Source organism: Podarcis cretensis (assembly GCF_951804945.1).
Source record: "Podarcis cretensis genome assembly, chromosome: 11".
Classification (NCBI taxonomy): domain Eukaryota; kingdom Metazoa; phylum Chordata; class Lepidosauria; order Squamata; family Lacertidae; genus Podarcis; species Podarcis cretensis.
In genome coordinates, this window is record NC_137180.1 from 20075797 (window position 1) to 20094781 (window position 18985).

The window sequence follows — 18985 nt, forward strand, 5'->3', positions numbered from 1 at the left end:
TCTATCAGATCCGAGGGTCATCTAGTCCAACCCTCTGCCATGCAGGAATCTCACCTAAAGCACCCATGGCAGATGGACATTTAAATCGCTTTCTTTTAACCCCAAGTGCTCAGGAAAATCTGTCAAAATCTTTCTACAATGTCTACTTTTAGTTAAGTATTTTTATTTATTTACTTGATTTTTTTTTTTGGGGGGGGGGGTAAACGGCTCCCCCCAGCAACGACCAATGTTGCTAGGTCATCTAGCCTCGTTTTGCAAGGCCCCCACCATCCCACTTTGTGAGCACACGTGCAAATACATATATAATATATTTATATAATATATATATATGTATGTATTCTTTGCTACCAACCATTAGGGGACAGTGCGCTTGGGTTTACGGATACTAAACCTGGGGGCAGGGTGTTAGGGAGAAATAGCCCCCAGTAGTCCCATTGCGTGCTCAGTGGGCACATCATGGCTGACTCTTGAGGTGGGGAAATCAAGGTTTTACTATACAGTACTGAAGGGTGTCTCAATGTGTACATGCCATCTATTTAAAGTGCATGACTCCCCCCAAATATTCTTGGGAACTGTAGTTTAAGAATGCTGGGAATCATAGCTCTGAGATGTGAACTAAAGTTCCCAAGGTTCAAAAAGGTGTACCAGACTGCCTCTTATGGGGTCTGGACTACGCTACAACATTTTGCTGCAGTTCCCACTTGTGTATGCATAATACATACCCCCAACGCACACACAACACAGTAACAAAAAATCAACATTATATCCAGCTGGGCATACTAAACTTATTAAATAATGACACTCAATTTAAAATCACAACCATCTTTCTGTAGATAGTGTGGTGAGAGATATAGTTTAGCTTCAGATTTACAGGTATGTGCTATTTTTCTTCAATAACTAAATTCCAATAGATTTTTTAATGCCATAAGGATATAGTCCATATTTTTTTTAACAATTTCCACTATTTTCTATAGGGATCCTGGCAGCACCCATGTCAAAATTCCTTTTGGCAAAATGTATTCATGGCAAAATGTATGCCCTCTTATTTAGTAGGGATAACTGGGGAGAAAATTTGAATATGTGTTTTAACAATCTTTCATATTTCCTGAATAATTTCATTCCAGAATAAAGCAACCTGTAGGAATCCCTGTCACCATTCATCCTACAGTTTGGTGATGCATTGGAAGTAATATTTGGAAGTGCACAATATTTATTAAGAGGTAGTGGGTTTTGGGTTTGCTTTGTCATGAAAGGAGTCTTGAAGGACCTTGAACAACAACAAAAAGTTGTTGGTATTCTCTTTAGCATTTATATAGCAATATGGGAAGTAGGCTAAACTTAGACCTGCTGTATTATATGGTCCCAGATAATTTGCCATTATTGTAGCTTCAGCTCCCCGTCTGTTAAGGGGGGAAAGCAACAAACAATCTTGGAACTAGCATTGGAAGTGACCCTAAAGGGCATCTTGTCTCCAATTTACCACTTCAGACTGTAATGAGGCTGACACCTTTTCTACTAAAACATACAAAATACTATACAGAAGTTTAAAAACAAGGAGAGAACTGTAAAAGGCAGAAAGTAAGAGGCTCTAAATTAAGTTTAAATGCTATTTTTCATAGTAAACGGAAACATTGGAATTTCTGGCTTTTAGGCGCTTGATACCCTGGCTCCCCTTTTCTTGCAACTACAGATTCCCTTATTAATCAGCTGCACTTCCAATTTAAAACCCTCCCTTTAGATCCACAGTCTTCACCTATTTAGGAAAGCCTAAAAAGACCTACCTAATCCTGAGAGAAAAAAGAGACGACTCATCTTCTGTCTGAAAAATGCAGTTTTAAATTGCTGTCACAGGTGTCAAGTCTCCTGTTTGTCTTGTTTTCTAATTTTGCAATGTTGCAGCATTTATCTCACAAACTTCCTACTAGTGCACAATAATTAAAAGCATATTAGTCTGCTTCAGGTGAAAAGCTTCTGGCAGTCCTAGAGTTCATAAGTCTGAAGCAGAAGCAGTCTTCCTGGCTGACATAGAAGACAAAATAAAAATCCAAATGTTTTATATATGTGGCACAATCACAGCTGAAGTAGAGTATTAAACATTGGTCATAGGACCTGCTTGGAGAAAGATACTTATTTTCCTCCTCCTCCTCACCTGAGAAACTAACTTTGTGCTTGCTCCACTCTGCTCTCATAGTGTTTAAAATACAAAATTTGAAGATGGACCATAGCACTTGGATACATTAATCACTTGAAGGGGGCGGTGAGTACAAAGGATCCCTGGCCCCAACATCCACATGCTGGGCATAGACACCTCTGTAGGTCAGGGTGGAGAACATGTGGCCATTCAGATGTTGGATTGCAACATCGGCCCAGTATACCTGAAGGAGCATCTTTACTCCCATCGTTCAGCCCAGACACTTGAGGTCCAGCTCCGAGGGCCTTCTGGCAGTTCCTTCATTGCAAAAACTAAAGTTACAGGGAACCAGGCAGAGGGCCTGCTCAGTAGTGGTGCCTGCCCTGTGGAACACTCTCCCACCAGATGTCAAGGAAATAAACAACTGTCTGATTTTTAGAAGGCATCTGAAGGCAGCCCTGTTTAGGGAAGTTTTTTAATGTTTGATGTTTTATTGTGTTTTTAATATCCTATTGGAAGCTTCCCAGAGTGGCTGGGGAGGACCGGCCAGATGGGTGGGGTATAAGTAATAAACTTTATAATTATTATTATAGCTAAGATTCCTGACCATTATGCTGGCAGGATCTGAAACGAGTCCAACAAGATCTAGATGGCCACAGGTTCTCCATCCCAGCTCTATACTGAAAGAGCTCAAGGCCCAAATACTCACATCAAACATTGATTCCCATTGTGAAGGAAACTAGTGGTTTGGAGGGAAGGGGGTTAATAGCTTTTCCTTTCCTTCTATATATGTATTTATTTACAAAGTACTTTTTGTCTGTATAATTATAAGCACCATATCATGGATTCTCTGGTGGTCTCCCATCTGGGCACCTCAGCAGACCCGCCAAGTGTCCCTATTTTCCAGGAACAGATTTACAGAAGCCATTGTGACCCCTCCCTCTGCTGGCTTACTGGTCTCCAGAGTGCTAAAAGGCCTGGTGAGCTCCTATGGTTGGATCATTTTGTGTTTGTTACAGAAAGAAGATAGACATGTAAGTAGGATTTCTCTCAGCATCTGCATTCTGTGATGATAGTGAATTCCTCTTGAGCTTTGAGGCATGAATGCCAAAATCAGTTTAGGAACGTAGATCAGGAGAGTACTAACTGTGGGCCCCATTTCTCACATTTTTCTCTTTCTTTTCTAGGCTTTCAAGGCTGAGAAAAGTGTTTTCCTGTTTGGGAAAGAGAAATAAGATTTTGCCTCTCCCTGAGACCTCCTCCTCACCCACAACCTCCCCCTCCGCCTTCCCCTCTGGACCCCTCTTTCAGAGGACAAAAGAGGTAAAACGCTTCTGCATATAGATGTATCTTCCAGAGTAATATTAGTCCCTAAGTAAGGCTTCTTAGGAAAGGTCTCTCTGTAACTGTCTGAGTCCTGTTTTGAGGTTCAGAAAATAAACATATCCCATGTGACTCTTTGTTTCCCTGTAGGCTCTGCAGACCTCCTGCCAGCCAGAACTGAAAACCCCAGGAAAACATGAAGGCAATGTCTATTTCCAAGGATATGTTCAGGGTATATAAGAAAGTCCCTAAAACAGTTATAATTGCTAGCCTTCTCTTCTTTTCCATTGAGATGACATAATATCTGAAGACCTGGAGAGAGAGCAGGGGAAGGACAGCTTTTATACTGACATCATGAACCACCAGAAGCTGAACACGGAGTTTGCCCTCACTCTCTACCAATGCTGGGCAGAGCTCCACCATGGAACGAACCTCACCATTTCCCCAGTGAGCGTGTCTCTTTCTCTGGGGCTCAGCTGCAGCATGTTCTGGTATACAGCACTCATGGTAAGGCAACCTTCTGAGAAACAACTTTTCGGTGAGCAGTGCATGCTGTTGTGAACTTCACCTTACAGCTTGGACTGTCTTTCCTCTGAGATGCCAAGGAAGCCGCCCTCGTAAGGCACCAGGGCTGCCTGGGTCACGGCGGGCTCCAGAGAGCCAGACTCCACATGGCTCAGCAGGAGCGGGGACGAGGGAGGACATGTCTTCTATGGGGGATCCTACAAGCCCAACTGGGGCGAATTTAACATTTTTAAAGCAAATGTCCTGGATTTGGTTCAGGCTCTGAGTCGGCAGTCTATCAGGCAACTTTGTATGTCTTGAAAATTGGCAACCCCAGATGTTTTGCTTCCCTGATTCTCAAAACAAGACAAACTGATTCTATTGCACACTCTTTTGCACTGAGACGCTTTAAGACATTGCTATGTATAAATATGCTATTAAGCTAGAGCAACTGTTCACTCATCTGATGAAACCTTTTAAAAGAATTGTTGTTGAAGCCTAAGCAATCACCTAGCATAATTACTTTTATTTTAAATTGTAATCTTACAACTCCTACGTTATTCCTTATAACAGAAGGAGATGGGTTATCGAGTAAAGCTATCAGAGTGCAACTGAAAGTAGAAATATTGCACAGCTGGGCTGGATCCAGATGACCACATCTAACACCACAGAAAACAGATGCCCAGTGTTTTTAGCGCAGGTAGCATATCTGATTAGACATATTTAACTGGTGGGCAGGGAAGGCTGGTTGTTTCAGAGGCTTCTTTCTTTGCATGTCTTGTTGAGATCCTAAAATGTCTGTCCAACAGTTGCTTGAAAAGCTTTGAGAGATTGAAAGCGTAACTTGGTATTCGTGAATTACAACTGACTTAATTTTCTTTAATGATACATTTCAAGGCACCTGCTTTTTTAAAAAAATGCTAATCTGCCTAGGGACAGCAAATCAATGAGTAAAATGAGTGGTTGCATTGCACAAACACACTGTATCCTAACAGTGATCTCCGGATCATTAGATTTGTATAGCATTTTCCACCAGTGCTAAGGTAGCTGACTTGAGAAATTCTAAAGTAAAAATTTCCACTTTTTTTATAAAAAAAAGTAGCATAATACACTAAGCTTTCTGCAGGTTAACTCTGACATTATGTGAGACTTTAAAAAAAATACTGCAAGATCTTGCGTAATATCTTCAGATGCTCAAAAAAACAACAACCTTCTTTCCCCTGCTCTTCCTGGAAGGCATGAAGGCAAGAAATGGTGTCTGGTGCAGCAAATTGTGCAACATTTCAAAGCAGTATTGCCACTGAGAAAATGGCAAAAGGTTTTCAGTGGGAGGGAGAGAGAAAAGAGAAAAATACACCACTGCTGGCCCCCTTTCCCTTCATAAGAAAACCCAGTAACTAACAGTCCACCTTCAGTGCAAGCCTTCCACATGAACTATTTTTGAAAGTTCATACTTGATGTGATGGGGGGGGGGGTTAGTTTCTAATTTAGAAACTGAAATGATGGTTTTGTTCAAGCAAGCGATACAATCACTTGAAAGTAATGGGTTTTTTTTCCCCATCAGGGATCAAATCTAAAGGCTTCAGTACCATCCACATATAGGATAGGGCTAAATAACTGCTGCAAGTAACACCTAAGTCAAAAGTTGCTGTTCGGCTTAAAAACACAACTTTTATTGGTCAGTGCCAACTGCTACATCAGGGTGGGGAACCAGCCTAGGTCCCAATGTGGCCTGCAGAACCATTTCCCTCAAATCCTGTGATCCACACCTGATGTCATATGGGATGTTAGGTGTGGGACAGGCAGAGACTGGGCCGGAGAGAGCTGCAGAACCAAGTTCCTTATGGAAAGTTTGTGCAGCAGAACCCTGTGGAAAGCAGGGTTGAAGTCACCACCCATCAGCTGCGTGACTGAGTTTCCCATGGGAAATTTGACTGCACAGCCAATCCTTACAGAAAGCAGCTCTGCTAAACATAGGGATTGCAAAGCCCCTTGCACTGCACAGACACACCAAAACAGCAAGCAAAACTCCTGTTGCATGATGCTGTCTCATACAAAGGCAGGCCCCTTCTCTGGATCCAAGCCTTGATGTTTCACGTTCGATATTGCTAGATTCCCAACTTCCCATCAGCCTCAGCTAGGTGTGGGCCAATTTCCAATGCTCAGGGATGGGGAGTTTTAGCTCAAAACCTACAGGCTCCATGGGACGCAGGTGGCGCTGTGGATTAAACCACAGAGCCTAGGACTTGCTGATCAGGAGGTCGGTGGTTCAAATCCCATGATGGGGTGAGCTCCTGTTGCTCGGTCCCAGCTCCTGCCAACCTAGCAGTTCGAAAGAACATCAAAGTGCAAGTAGATAAATAGGTGTGAAGGTAAACGGCGTTTCCGTGCGCTGCGCTGGTTTGCCAAAAGCAGCTTAGTCATGCTGGCCACATGACCCGGAAGCTGTACGCCGGCTCCCTCGGCCAATAAAGCAAAATGAACGCCGCAACCCCAGAGTCAGCCACGACTGGACCGACTCAGGGGTCCCTTTACCTTTACTTTACAGGCTCCATACAGGACAGCAGGGCTTTTGTTCAGCCAGAACTCACTGTAACCTAGTTCTGACACCTCTCAGGTGGGTGCCATTGTCACAGGGGAGGCGTTCATGGTGAGTTCTGACACCTCTTTTTCTAGAATATGCATGATAGCATTCTTAATGACCACAGTAGCTGAAGAGGCCACCAGCAAGCACCTCTTGAAATAGCACCAAGAAAGAGTCTTGTTACCTCCGAACACTCCTTGGTGCCCAGAGAAGAAGATGCACTAAGGAGATGCCCAGATAAGCACAGGTTACAGATGTAAAGTTTCCTCACTCCCATCACTCTTGTCTTTTCAACATCTTGAAAGTCTAAGCTGTGAACAAGAACTTAGCAATTATGCTCATGTAAGGAAGAAATTTCTTTAACATTAATCATCATACACCCTCTTATTAAATGGTTATGTTGGGAAACAGCCAAACACTTTAGGCTTTCTGCACAGTTCCTGGGTTCCACCTTGCTAAATGAAAGTGCTGTTCCTCCCAAACAGAAGCAAGATCCAATCTTCTGGCCTGCAGGTGCCAGATGGGACAGCATGAATGGAAAATGAAGTAAACAAAGAATCTTCTGTACTTTGTATTTCTGTATTTTGTAGTCCCATTCATACAGGAGATTTTGCCCAAGAATTCTACTAATCGACATTGCATTGAGAGGAACAAACACGCATACACAGGAAGTGCCTTTACACATGTGTGAAGAAAAACCTGGTTTACATCATACACACAGCGTACGTATTTTAAGGCAGCATGGCTTTGAATGAATTTTAACTTGACACTGGAGGTTTTAACTTTGTCTTAGTATTCAATGTTTTCTGTTACTGTGCCAATTCATCGATTTTTGTTCTTCCTTTTCTTGTAAAGTGCCTTGTTACAGCCAAACAGTGGCATAAAATGTTTTAATAAATACTCTATATTACCGGTAAGTGAAGGTAAAGGGACCCCTGACTGTTAGGTCCAGTTGCGGACGACTCTGGGGTTGCACACTCATCTCGCTCTATAGGCTGAGGGAACTGGCGTTTGTCCACAGACAGCTTCTGGGTCATGTGGCCAGCATGTCTAAGCCGCTTCTGGTGAACCAGAGCAGTGCACGGAAACGCCGTTTACCTTCCCACTGGAGCAGTACCTATTTATCTACTTGCACTTTGACGTGCTTTCGAACTGCTAGGTTGGCAGGAGCTCACCCTGTCACGGGGATTTGAACCGCGACCTTCTGATTGGCAAGCCCTAGGCTCTGTGGTTCAACTCACAGCACCACCTGTGTCCCCATGTCGTCCCCCAAAGTGGCCTGCAGGGGTCAGGAGAACCCCATAACAGCATGCGGATTGTGGTGTCTAGCAAGCTGACAAGTTTTGCATCAGAAGAGTGTGACACTGAATTCCTTCCTTTGCTTTCAGTCTGATGTGTTAACCACTCTTGGTACAAATTCATGATCATGTATGAAATCTATATTTCAGCAACAAATTGATTAGAAGGGTGGGGAAAAGTGCATACCTTACCAATCTTCAACATCATACCATGGTTTCCCCAGTTTGTGAATGAGCCAGATTGAGCACTGAACTAAGTATACCAAAAGATGAGTAGAATGATCCAGCTTAAACAAACTGTTACACCCAATTTCAAGGAATTATGGTTTGTTTGTTTAAACTACGGTTTCATATCCTGGTAATTTGAAACGAACCACAATTCCTTGAGTTCAGATGTAAGAGGGAACAGCGGTTAGTTTCAGACTCAGAAGTTGCATGCTTCAACCTCTTCACTAGGAGCACAAAAAAGAAAGGTGGGAGGGAATATATTAAATTGAGGGGACAGACATAACATTATTATCCTTAAAATGACCTTCACGCTAAGGAAAGAGTCTTCATAAAAAGTTCATAGCAACTATGGCATTTTGGAACAATGATTCTCTACACAACTTTTTATTTAGGCATTATGGGTGGGTACTAAATACATGAAAATATTACAAAATTTGAGTTATTAGCTGAGGAGTATTCTTCACAAACACACTCATTCACCCATTTTCCTTGTAGAAGTGCAGAACTGTACACAATATTGGAATATTGGCATACTTAAAGTGCAACTTGTCAAAAGGTTTACTGAAAAACAATAGTACTTCTCAAAATATAAATTTCCATCTTAAATTTATTTAATTTTTTTTTTAAAAAAGTCTGAACTGCTGGTACCCTGAACTGTAAATTTTCAGTATGCTTGGCTGCCTTTGTGATCCCAATATAAAACTCAGAAACTGGAAAATTAGGGTTTGTCTCTTTAACGTTGAAATCATTTCCCCATATTTGTCTTTTGAATTAAAATGTGAAGGGCGACACTGTTTAAAGAGGAAATGCTTTAATACATACATGAAATATAATCGTCACAACACTCAAACTCATGATCTGCTCCAAAATAGTTGTGCAGGCTTTCTGTCCAACATAAGCATAACTTTCCATAACCCTAGCATGTATCATCCTTGTTGATGACTTTATAGAAGGGACATAGGCCACTCTACAGGCCACTCCAAGCACTTATTTGCTGGTGCTACTTCCTTCATAAGCAGGGTATTAAAAGGCATGCCTTCCAGTCATGTGACTGCTTCATGGCACATGATAGAGCTATTGTCACCAAGTCACCCCATGGCCTGATCATTGTGTCTTAAAACATCAATTGATTCATGGGAATTTCAGAGGGAAAATGATTAAAATTCAATGTATCAAACAACTGTGCTAGTTCTTTGAAATGCCACTGTGCATTTCTTCTCTGCAATAGTAGCATATATGTTATTGCACAAATTTAAATGCCGGCTAAGTGCTTAGAAACCACCCCTCTGCTCCTTGCACAGAAATCTGCAAAAAATTACATTTAAAATCATATAAAATGTTACAAAATATTAAAATTAAAATGTTAAAGTATGTGTCCTGAGAATATTACAAAATTCATTATACAAGCCCTTCATTTTTGTTTTATTTACAGCATCCATTCCCAGACATATATTTTTTTTTACAATTAGCATTGTATTGACACTGTTCCCACCCCCAATATTATAGCAAAAAGTATATTATTTGCATTTGAGTAACCAGTCTCTTATCTAGTTTACATACTTTTCTACACTTCTAAAATGAAAGAGTAACCCAGAATAGTTCTTTTAGCACATAGAAAACATTGAAGGCTTTGTGCATTTGTATATTTTGGTCAAAACAGTTAGTGTATACACTTTTTACATTTTGGCAAAAGAAACGTGAAAATCTTATTTCAATATACTTTGATTTCCCCCATTATAAATCTATAGTATATTTCATACCCCAGATTAGTCATTTTCTTTTGCAGTATTTTCTATATTTGCTTCAGAAAGGCAGTTACAAGGTAAACACTATGATCTAAGTGCTGGGGAGAAAACAGCATCTTTGGGCTAAATGAAAACAAATTCACCAGAAAGAGTAAATCGCATTATTTGTCTATTTCCTGAAACACTCAGCGTTTTACAAAAGAACAATTTGCATTCAGTATCCTATGCAGCACATTCCTATGGTTCATTTCATCAACACTAAAGGTTCATGTATTGTTTTCTTTAAATATAATTCTTAAACAGTTTTATGAGAGAGATAATCACATAATATTTGCATATTTTTTAAACAGGGCTTAGATAAAAATATATATTTTGTATGTCTCTTGGTTCAAGGAAAAGACTGCCATCCTGATAGCAGCCATTCAAGCATGGAAAGTTCCGACACAAAGTCTATCCTTCAATTCTTAGCTCTGCGTACAGAGTTCAAATTGCAACAATGATCAACTTGGATTCCAGGGATTAGGTAGCAGCGGTGGCTCAACTCTCAAGAGGTGCTTATTTTAGACAAGTACAACCCATACTCATAGCTAGCTAGGAGGAGGAATTTGGCAACAGATAGTTGTATTTATCAGGCAAACGTCATAAGGCTTCCTTATGGTATGGGTCTTTAGAGAAGGATAAACGAAAAAAGACCACGTTCATCTACAAATTAAAAACACAGCAACATACATAAAAAACTTCAGCAACATACATATTTTAAACATTTACTGAATGATCGCATATGGTTGAGGCAAAACCAGAAGGAACTTATTAAATCTTTAAGGCATCAGTGCATCGAGGACTGAAGCGCCAAGAAATAAATATAAACATCGAAAAATGTTACTGTGGTGTTATCTGTACAATCATCAACATACTTTACATACAATTGTTACCCACTTATAAAATATATTTCAGTATTAACACCATACTAGAGCATGAATTTCACATCACTTTTCAATGCTTCACTGAGTGAGCTAAATCGATCTGGCAAGATTCTCATCTTTACTGTCCCATCAGCTCCACATGAGAATATGTGATTTGCTGGTCCTGTCTCAATCTGCATGACACCTGTCCCAAGATTTCTGAAAATAGACTGTCGAGAATGTTCATTGATGAAAGTGTGAAGAAGACCAAAGTTAGATAGACTCCATACCTAAAAACACAAAGAAAAATATTTCAATATGTGGGTTTGTTTTTGCTATTACAAGGATAATATTGTTTGCTTAATCCATTATCTTGTACTAAAATTACTTCATCAATACTGTAACATTGGTTATTGTGTTTTTTTAATATAGATTTCATTTTATGGTTTGTACTGCAAGCCTAATTCAACTTCTATAAAGAAAGGCAGGGTATAAATATTTTAAATAAAAACGAATTTATAGTTAAGGCAATAGTAAATAGTCTTAGGTCTAGGGAAAAAGCAGAAGAGAACAAAACATGAAAGTCCTACTCAATATAATTCTTAGGCAATGCTCTAATGAATGTGTAATAAATTTATATTTACAGTGGTGCCCCGCAAGACGAATACCTCGCAAGACGAAAAACTCGCTAGACGAAAGAGTTTTCCGTCTTTTGAGTCATTCCGCAAGACGAATTTCCCTATGGGCTTGCTTCGCAAGACGAAACGTCTTGCGAGTTCTTGCGAGTTTTTTTCCTTTTTCTTCAAGCCGCTAAGTCGCTAATAGCTGCTAAGCCGCTAATAGCCGTGCTTCGCAAGACAAAAAAACCGCAAGACGAAGAGACTCGCGGAACGGATTAATTTCATCTTGCGAGGCACCACTGTATCAAAGTCTTTAAAAATGGAATTTTACAATGTGTTACCTTTATGTTTCCTTCAGCAGATCCTGTGACAAAATATTCTTCTGTAGGATCCACAGCAATTGCTTTAACTGGAGAATCGTGACTCTGGAAAAACTGTCGTTGCTGCTTTTGCCGAAGATCTATTAAACAGGTATAGCCTTTTCTGCCACCTGATATTAATAGCTGGTGTTTGGGGGCATATGCTAAGACAGTTGCTCCAGTATCATGACAAGGAAAGGCTAAAATCCAAATCAATAAAATAAAATTAGTATTAGTATTTTATTTGTAGTCTTGTATAAAGCTTTGTGTAACAATAATAGCGCGCATGAACTGCAATATTAAACCTGGTTTTAAAGTGCCAAACTCAAGTCCAAAGAAACTAAAATGTTACTGATTCTCCTGTTGGCTCTCATGCACATGGTTCATGGGATGCAGAGAGTTCCCCTCCCTAAGCAAATGACTACGAGGAACCACATAAATCAAGAAATTTGTCCTCTATTAATAATGCACATATTCGACAAGATGTTGCCAATAAGCTCTAGCACAAGTTCCAATAATCTATTGGTCAGTTGATTGCATGTAAAATGAATAGTGATTTGTGAGGATAAGACTAAACAAGGAACAAGAATGTAAATCTAGACCACAGTATTTGTTTCGCAGAAGCTTGATAAAGAATGTAGCAAACTTTATGGGAAATATAACAATTATCTACGCACATATAAATCTTTAGTTTTAAATTGTCTGTATATATGCGTTAAACTTACCATGCGCTAAGCTACTAGAATGTGCAACCAGAGTATCCCAGAGACAAATATTTCTAAAAAAAGAGAAAGATAAAAATAATCAAATAAACTTTTCTGAATTGCACTTGCTGGTGCCCTCCATTTTTATACACATCAAATAGTGTTTGTGTGTATACAGTGTGTCTACTTCACTATATCAGGATAACGCTTCCTGCACCGGATAAAATGGACTGCCTATCTGCAGCCCCTGACAGATTGCCTCTGAGGGAATGACACTGTTGCAATAATAATTAAGTTCTACTCCGAGTAGACCCACTGAAATTCATGGCTATAATTTCGATGCATTAATTTTAACGGGTCTGCTGTGTTTGGTGGTTTTATGCTTTTAGAAATCATTTGTGCAAGGCAGGATAATTCATTTTTGCCAATTCTCTCCTACCTACTGTAGTGTCCTGTGCACTCCGATAAACTGGTCTCAAGGACTGGAGGGGCCCTCCTAAGTAGTGTGAAATATGGGGTTGAGGACTGCAGAGGGCTGGTGGAACTGGTGAAATTCAGGTGTCCCACCTTGTGCGAGCGGAAGCACTTTCCCCTACTGCAAGCTGCCACTGGCACAGCCCAACATAAAAAGTACTTTTTTCATTTGCACTCAGTTTACCACTGTGATCTTGGAACAAATTTCAGTACCTGTTGTCAGTAGACTGCCCAGCTGTGGCTATCAAAGATGAAGAGCTGATGAAAACGAAGTCACTGGCTGTTTTGTTATGGCACTGCCATGTCTGGAAATTGTAACGCATTAGTAAGTAAAGGTTGGAAATAAAAGTAATATATAATTTGGTCTTATAAACAGTAACATGTATGAGATTGTCTACGGGCTTTCCATAGTCATAGTAACAACTTGAACTTGGCTCAGTAACAAATCCTCAGCCAGTATGGCAGGAGTGTTAAATGCTGATAAGATCTCATATCTGTCAGCAATCATGTAGCATGCAGCCTTCTGCCCTAACTGCAGTTTCTGGGTCAACTGCAAGGGAACCATAACATTCATAGTGCATTGCATTAATCCTATCTTGAAGTCCCAGGGCCACAACTATTGTGGTCAAGCTCTCCCAGTCCAGGTATAGTCACATCTATCATACCAGCCAAAGCTGGTAAGGTGTTTTTTGTTTCGTTTTGCTTTTACTTCTTTTCATTGAACGGAAGGTCCCTAAAATCATATCATAAAATACTTTTAGAAAGTCCCCCCGTTTCAGAAGTGGTTTGCCATTTGGCTTGTGGGTTGCTGTTAGAGAAGAAGAACGAGCACAAAACCTGCAATTTTTCAACCAAGTATATTTAACAATAGATGTTTAATGTCTTACAACTATTTACTTCAAAGTATGTGTGCAAAGCATAGGAGGAAACCACAGGCAAGAATATAAGCAGCTTATAACAATTAAAATACAGCTTTTCAATGTCATGGTGCTATCAAACAAAAGCAAGCTGGGGGGAGGGGGGACTTTTTAGGCTCACCAAATATGGTTTGGGTGTGCTTCCATTAAGTAGAGACGTTTTCCAGTTTGTTTGATACAGACTTATAAACCCATCACCATCAACGATCCCAAACTGGGGAAAAACAACAACATTAAAAATATGAATATATATGCAGTTCCAACATATATTGTTTGTGTTTGTGTGTTTATATATTGCCCATACATTTAATATTATTGTATCCTAAACATTTAAACCCTTGGTTCCCAATGTGGGGCACCCCCCCCCACAGGGGGGCCATTTGATTTTTAAGGGGAGCAATTCGAGAATGAGTTATTAACAGTGAATGATGGCCTTTTGGGCTTCCTCTGCGTTCACTTTTCACTTTTTGAATAGTAAGAATTATATTTCACAAGGTGTGTGTATGTCAGGATTGTAGAGATTATTAGATGGGGCATGGCCCAAAAAAGGTTGGGAACTACTGACTTAAACTTATTGTATCCTAAGCTACTGGAAGGAGCAACCAGAGCATTTCATAGAAACACATTTCTTTTTTTAAAAAAATTCTGAGATACAAAAGGGACGCTACCTTATTGCCTTGATAATTGAATCTCATCCGTGTAATCCTGGAGTTGCCACCAGACCGGAAACATGTAATTTGCTGAGAATGGCCCCACTCAAACATTCTCACACTGCCATCCTGAGCACCTGTCAAATCTGGAATAAAAAATAATCCACAAAACTTCAACACTTCTTTAAAACTAAGGTATAGTTAAAATGGCCAAAAACAGATTCAATCTGAATTAAGAATTATAGCCGCCTACAAGTATGCTGTTTTTTTCCTCCATCTTTTTAAACAAGGGGCACTTTTCCTTGTTCGATATTTTCAAACATTTTTTTCCATACACTGCATAATAAATTGGGACTATTGCAAACATCAAAATGGCCTAGAAATATTAAACTTACAGTAAGGTAGTGTTGGGTGGGAAGCCATTCTTCGTACATTATTGATAGCCTTCTTGATCATCTGTTAGATGTGCAAAAATAAATAGGTAAGATGCAAAATTGATCAGAAGCCTTTAAAAGTAATTAGTGATGTAAAATGTAGACGCTACCAAGTTTGTTTACCTTCATGAATTTGGGGCTGAAATATGGATGGAAGTCAATGAAAGCTACATAATTCCCTCAGCATTAGTGCACACTGATATCAACAGAACATAACCCCTGAGTGTGGGAGCTTTCGTTCCACAGGACTAAGGGTCCCAATAGAAACACTCTAGGCTGCATTCTTACCTCTTTTCTTGCCAATTCCTTTCTGATTCCATTAAAATTATTGGAATATTCCTGTATATTGTAAGGTAAGTAAGACAGAGGTAGAAGCAGAAGCATGTAAGAGAGAGGCAAACAAACTTTTACAGAAGTTAACTAGGAATGAAGAACATTGTGTTTTGCATTTAATCAATCACAGAAAATTTAGTTGTGACTTATTTGCATTAACTGGAAAATTATGTATCTAAGTAGCCTTCGGTTAAAGAGCATGTATTACAGTAGGTAGTTAAGGTATTGACACAGGTATGTGGCACATTCATAAAGCCTAATTTTTAAGGAGTATCCTAAATACTTCTGCAGCTTCTCCTTTCACACTTAATTTGTCTCCCCTGCCCACATTACTTTTACATATGCTTCTTTCTCCATTTCTTATCCCCATCTTCTCTACTCCAAGTTTATTTTTTAATATTAACCTTTTATCTATTTTCCATCAGTACCCACTTTGGCTCTTTGCCCCTCAGAAGAGGGAGGAGAAGCATTCTGATTTGGTAAGTGATTAGCAGGGAGGATGGGAGAACTGGAGTGTAGGTGTGGGATTTGGAAGGGCCAGAAGATGCAGTAGCAGCAAGCCCCAAATGTTTCCTTCTCCCTCAGATCATCCATTCACTCCTCCTCCTTTTCTCATATTTGGCTGGGCACTCTGTCCTCCTCTCTCTCTCTCTCTCTCTCTTGCTCCTTTCCAACTTTGCATGGTACATCTCACTCTCCAACCCCCTCTTGCTTCTGTGTGTGCTTATGCACTCACGGTGCATGTGAGCAGCTACTGGGAACAGTGTCAGTCCCACGAAAAGGCTATGAAGCCCACGGGTGGTCCCTTGCCCACAGTTTGAGAAAAAATGTAGAGCAAAAACAGAGTTTAAATTACGTCAAAAAGGCAGACACATTAAGGAAAGTGTTTCATCCGTCAATGTCATTTGAACAAGGCATTCTTCCATAGCTAGCAGCGCCCATTTCTAGGTAAAAGATTAGGTAAAACAAAACATGTACAGTGGTGCCCCGCAAGACGAATGCCTCACAAGACGGAAAACTCGCTAGACGGAAGAGTTTTCTGTTTTGGAGGTGCTTCGCAAAACGAATTTCCTATGGGCTTGCTTCGCAAGACGAAAATGTCTTGTGAGTTCCTGCGGGTTTTTTTTCCTCCCCCCCCCTTTCTAAGCCGCTAAGACGCTTATCCGATAAGCTGCTAAAAGCCGCTAATCCGCTAATAGCGCTAATCCGCTAAGCCGTCAATGGGCTTGCTTCGCAAGACGAAAAAACCACTAGACGAAGAGACTCACGGAACGGATTCGTTTCGTCTTGCGAGGCACCACTGTACACATCCAGCTTTGCTGAATACCGCACACTTGCTTTGGTCTTCCTAGTGTAACAGTTGAAGGGAGTACTCAAAATTCCTTCTATGTGGATGTGTAAGTTGTGCCAATACTTTAGCATGGGCAAGATGCCCAAATTCTCCCTTTGGATGTTACATAAAAACCATAAATTTGAAGTGAGAATTCAACCTTGCAGCAAAAGAAGATATATGGTAATTACAATGCATAGGATCACAGCCTTGCTACTGTCTGAGCAATTACTATCTTCCTACAGTATCACTGGGCTCAAAGACACACGCCTTAGAGATTATTTGAGATCTTAGTGTAATCCATCTTACTTTTGCTTTATTTTCTCTACTTTTTGCAAAGGCAAAAATAACCGAGCATGGATACAAAAATAAAAACCGAGGATACATATAGAACCCTTTCAAGCAGTTATTTTAAGTAACTAGTTTCAGTATTTTATAAACCGAAGCTAATCCCTGTTAATTGTATCAAGTTTTATTTATTTTGCTTTGTGTCTGGCAACTTTAACTCACATAACTGCAGATAAACTTGCCATTTTTCCTCCATCGGGAAATAAAGGGCATGCATGAGATTTGTAAAATATATCCAGTGCCCAACGTCTTCTGGGCCAATATACACATAATGGCTCATGCATGTTTCTTTAAAAGAATCATCAACTGAAGAGCATAATAAAGAGGTTAAACTACAAAAACAAGTGAGCTTTCCTAATGTAATAGCAAGCAGCTTGCACAGCCTCAGATTCCTACTAGCAGAGCTGATGTGAGAACTCAGAACTGGTGAGGATTTAAAATGTTGGGGAGTAAAAGTAGAGAGATGTTTTCAGAAGTGTTCTCTCCTGAGGAAAGTGTCAGAACAGTTGGACCAGAACTAAAACTTCAGAATCGCTTTAGAGACAGCATGGAAAGGTAACCAAAGCTAAGGAAGAAGAGGTCCTGAGAGGTTGGGGAATCCAAGGGGATGTTGATGGAGTCAACAGTGGACTGAGTTACATTGGACCAAGTGAAACACAGATGGATAAAGAATCCTGAAGAAAATGAAAACACAAGACACACAACTGAGGACTCGTAAGTGACTCTCAGTTTCAGCACTCCCACCCCATAGTAAGGGCACAGAAATACTTGCCCCTATTGTAAAGAGTTGTTGTAAGGGTTACAATTAGATGACGCATGCAAAGCATTTTGAAAGCTCTAAAAGGTACTATATCAATGCTGTTTTGTAATGAATTATTCTGCTTAAAGGAAACTGGGCTAGGCAGTAAATAAAACTAACTGGGAGTAACAGTGGCTGTAGAGACAATTTTTCAAGACACAGCTTTTCTATCATTGTAGCACCATGATGGGAAGATCCACAGCTAGTAAATTCTCCCCACGTACAAAGGTCATATCAAGAGCCAGACATGAAGATCAGTGAAACTCAAACAACAACAAAAAAAGAGAGCTCAATCATGTATAAAATTAGAAATAAATGGCCAGGGAAGGAAGGCAAGCAAGTAAACCCTAGGCTGAACTTGGATCTCTCTCGACGTTTATCCTTTGCACAACATAAGAAACTTCTGGATAATGGGCATCAGCACCAGGCCCTGCCTTTGCCTCGCTTCTCCATCTCTGCCCTTTGAAAGGAATCAATGGCAACAGAGGCAAGCTGAGGAAACTTAGTGTTAGCATGGTACCTTTTGGAATGTTCAAAATGCTTCATGAATTTGTGTCACATTTTCAACCACCATACATGGACAGATTAGTTTTCTAATTTCTGTGCTACAATTAGGGACTGAGAATTCAACCAGCAACTTCTTAACTGATATATCATGTTCTTAGACAATGCACAATTACTAAACTTTGCTTTTGTTTCCAACAGCATTTGGACTGTCGGCACTGAAGAAAACTGTTAAACGTATGGATTCACACAATAACAGAAGTGCTGAGAGTTTCTTATGTAATTATTAATCTTTAAAAGAATTAGAAGGGTATATATTCTGAATATGATTTCTAACACCTAATAAAACTTAAATATTCCATATTCAATATTAAGTGTGTAATAGTGTGTAATTCAAGGATTATTCTATCGCAGGTGACTCACCACAGCAGCACCTCTGCCAGTTTGGGTACTACCAAGCCAAGGCATGTTGATTGGAGTGCCAGGATTGCTGTGTGTATAAGGAGTAGTTCCCTGAATGTTTCCCAAGTCATCACGAGCGTGGATAACCAAGAAATCATCAGCTCTATAAAGGAAAATGTTCTAATGAGAAATTTATGTTGCAAGAAACGGTAGTTGTTCAGCCCATCTGCATCTACAAATTTTAATGCAACATCTCTAATTTAGGCTACCGTAAAATGGTAAGAAGGGTCTGTGTCAGGCTTCAGGGAATCGGCTCCCCCCCCCCCCCCGTGGTAGTAGATAAGAAGATCAAACGAAAGGAATGCCTTACCAATTAGAATATTTCATATTTAATAA

The 18985-nt window shown here is 40.0% G+C and overlaps 2 protein-coding genes across 7 annotated transcripts in view; one reads left to right on the forward strand and one right to left on the reverse strand.

Annotated features, from left to right (window-relative positions):
* The first annotated feature begins 12 nt into the window (after positions 1-12).
* On the forward strand, positions 13-18726 carry LOC307226826 (uncharacterized protein). 3 transcript variants are annotated; one of them, XM_079995915.1, is made up of 4 exons: positions 13-3165; positions 3319-3454; positions 3605-3686; positions 10207-10331. In XM_079995915.1, the coding sequence occupies exons 1-4, from the start codon at positions 3122-3124 to the stop codon at positions 10311-10313; spliced, it is 369 nt and encodes a 122-aa protein (XP_079852041.1). In that variant the 5' UTR covers positions 13-3121; the 3' UTR covers positions 10314-10331. The 3 variants fall into 3 exon arrangements, 1 of the variants encoding a protein (XP_079852041.1); XR_013843563.1 differs by having other exon boundaries at positions 13-3454; positions 3605-3961; positions 10207-10346; XR_013843564.1 differs by lacking the exons at positions 13-3165; positions 3319-3454; positions 3605-3686; positions 10207-10331 and adding exons at positions 11693-11806; positions 15632-18466; positions 18602-18726.
* DMXL1 (Dmx like 1) overlaps positions 8423-18985 on the reverse strand; it is a 71724-nt gene continuing 61161 nt past the window's right edge. For 2 of the 4 annotated variants that reach the window (XM_079995257.1, XM_079995255.1), the window contains 9 exons: positions 18611-18752; positions 15162-15212; positions 14835-14895; positions 14458-14585; positions 13911-14003; positions 13086-13177; positions 12420-12472; positions 11677-11894; positions 8423-11005 (listed from right to left, as the gene is read on the reverse strand). In XM_079995257.1, coding sequence (XP_079851383.1) covers positions 10781-11005; positions 11677-11894; positions 12420-12472; positions 13086-13177; positions 13911-14003; positions 14458-14585; positions 14835-14895; positions 15162-15212; positions 18611-18752 — 1063 coding nt within the window. In that variant the 3' untranslated portion in view covers positions 8423-10780. The remainder of the gene's footprint in view (positions 11006-11676; positions 11895-12419; positions 12473-13085; positions 13178-13910; positions 14004-14457; positions 14586-14834; positions 14896-15161; positions 15213-18610; positions 18753-18985) is intronic. The other 2 variants (XM_079995258.1, XM_079995256.1) reach the window with 1 other exon arrangement.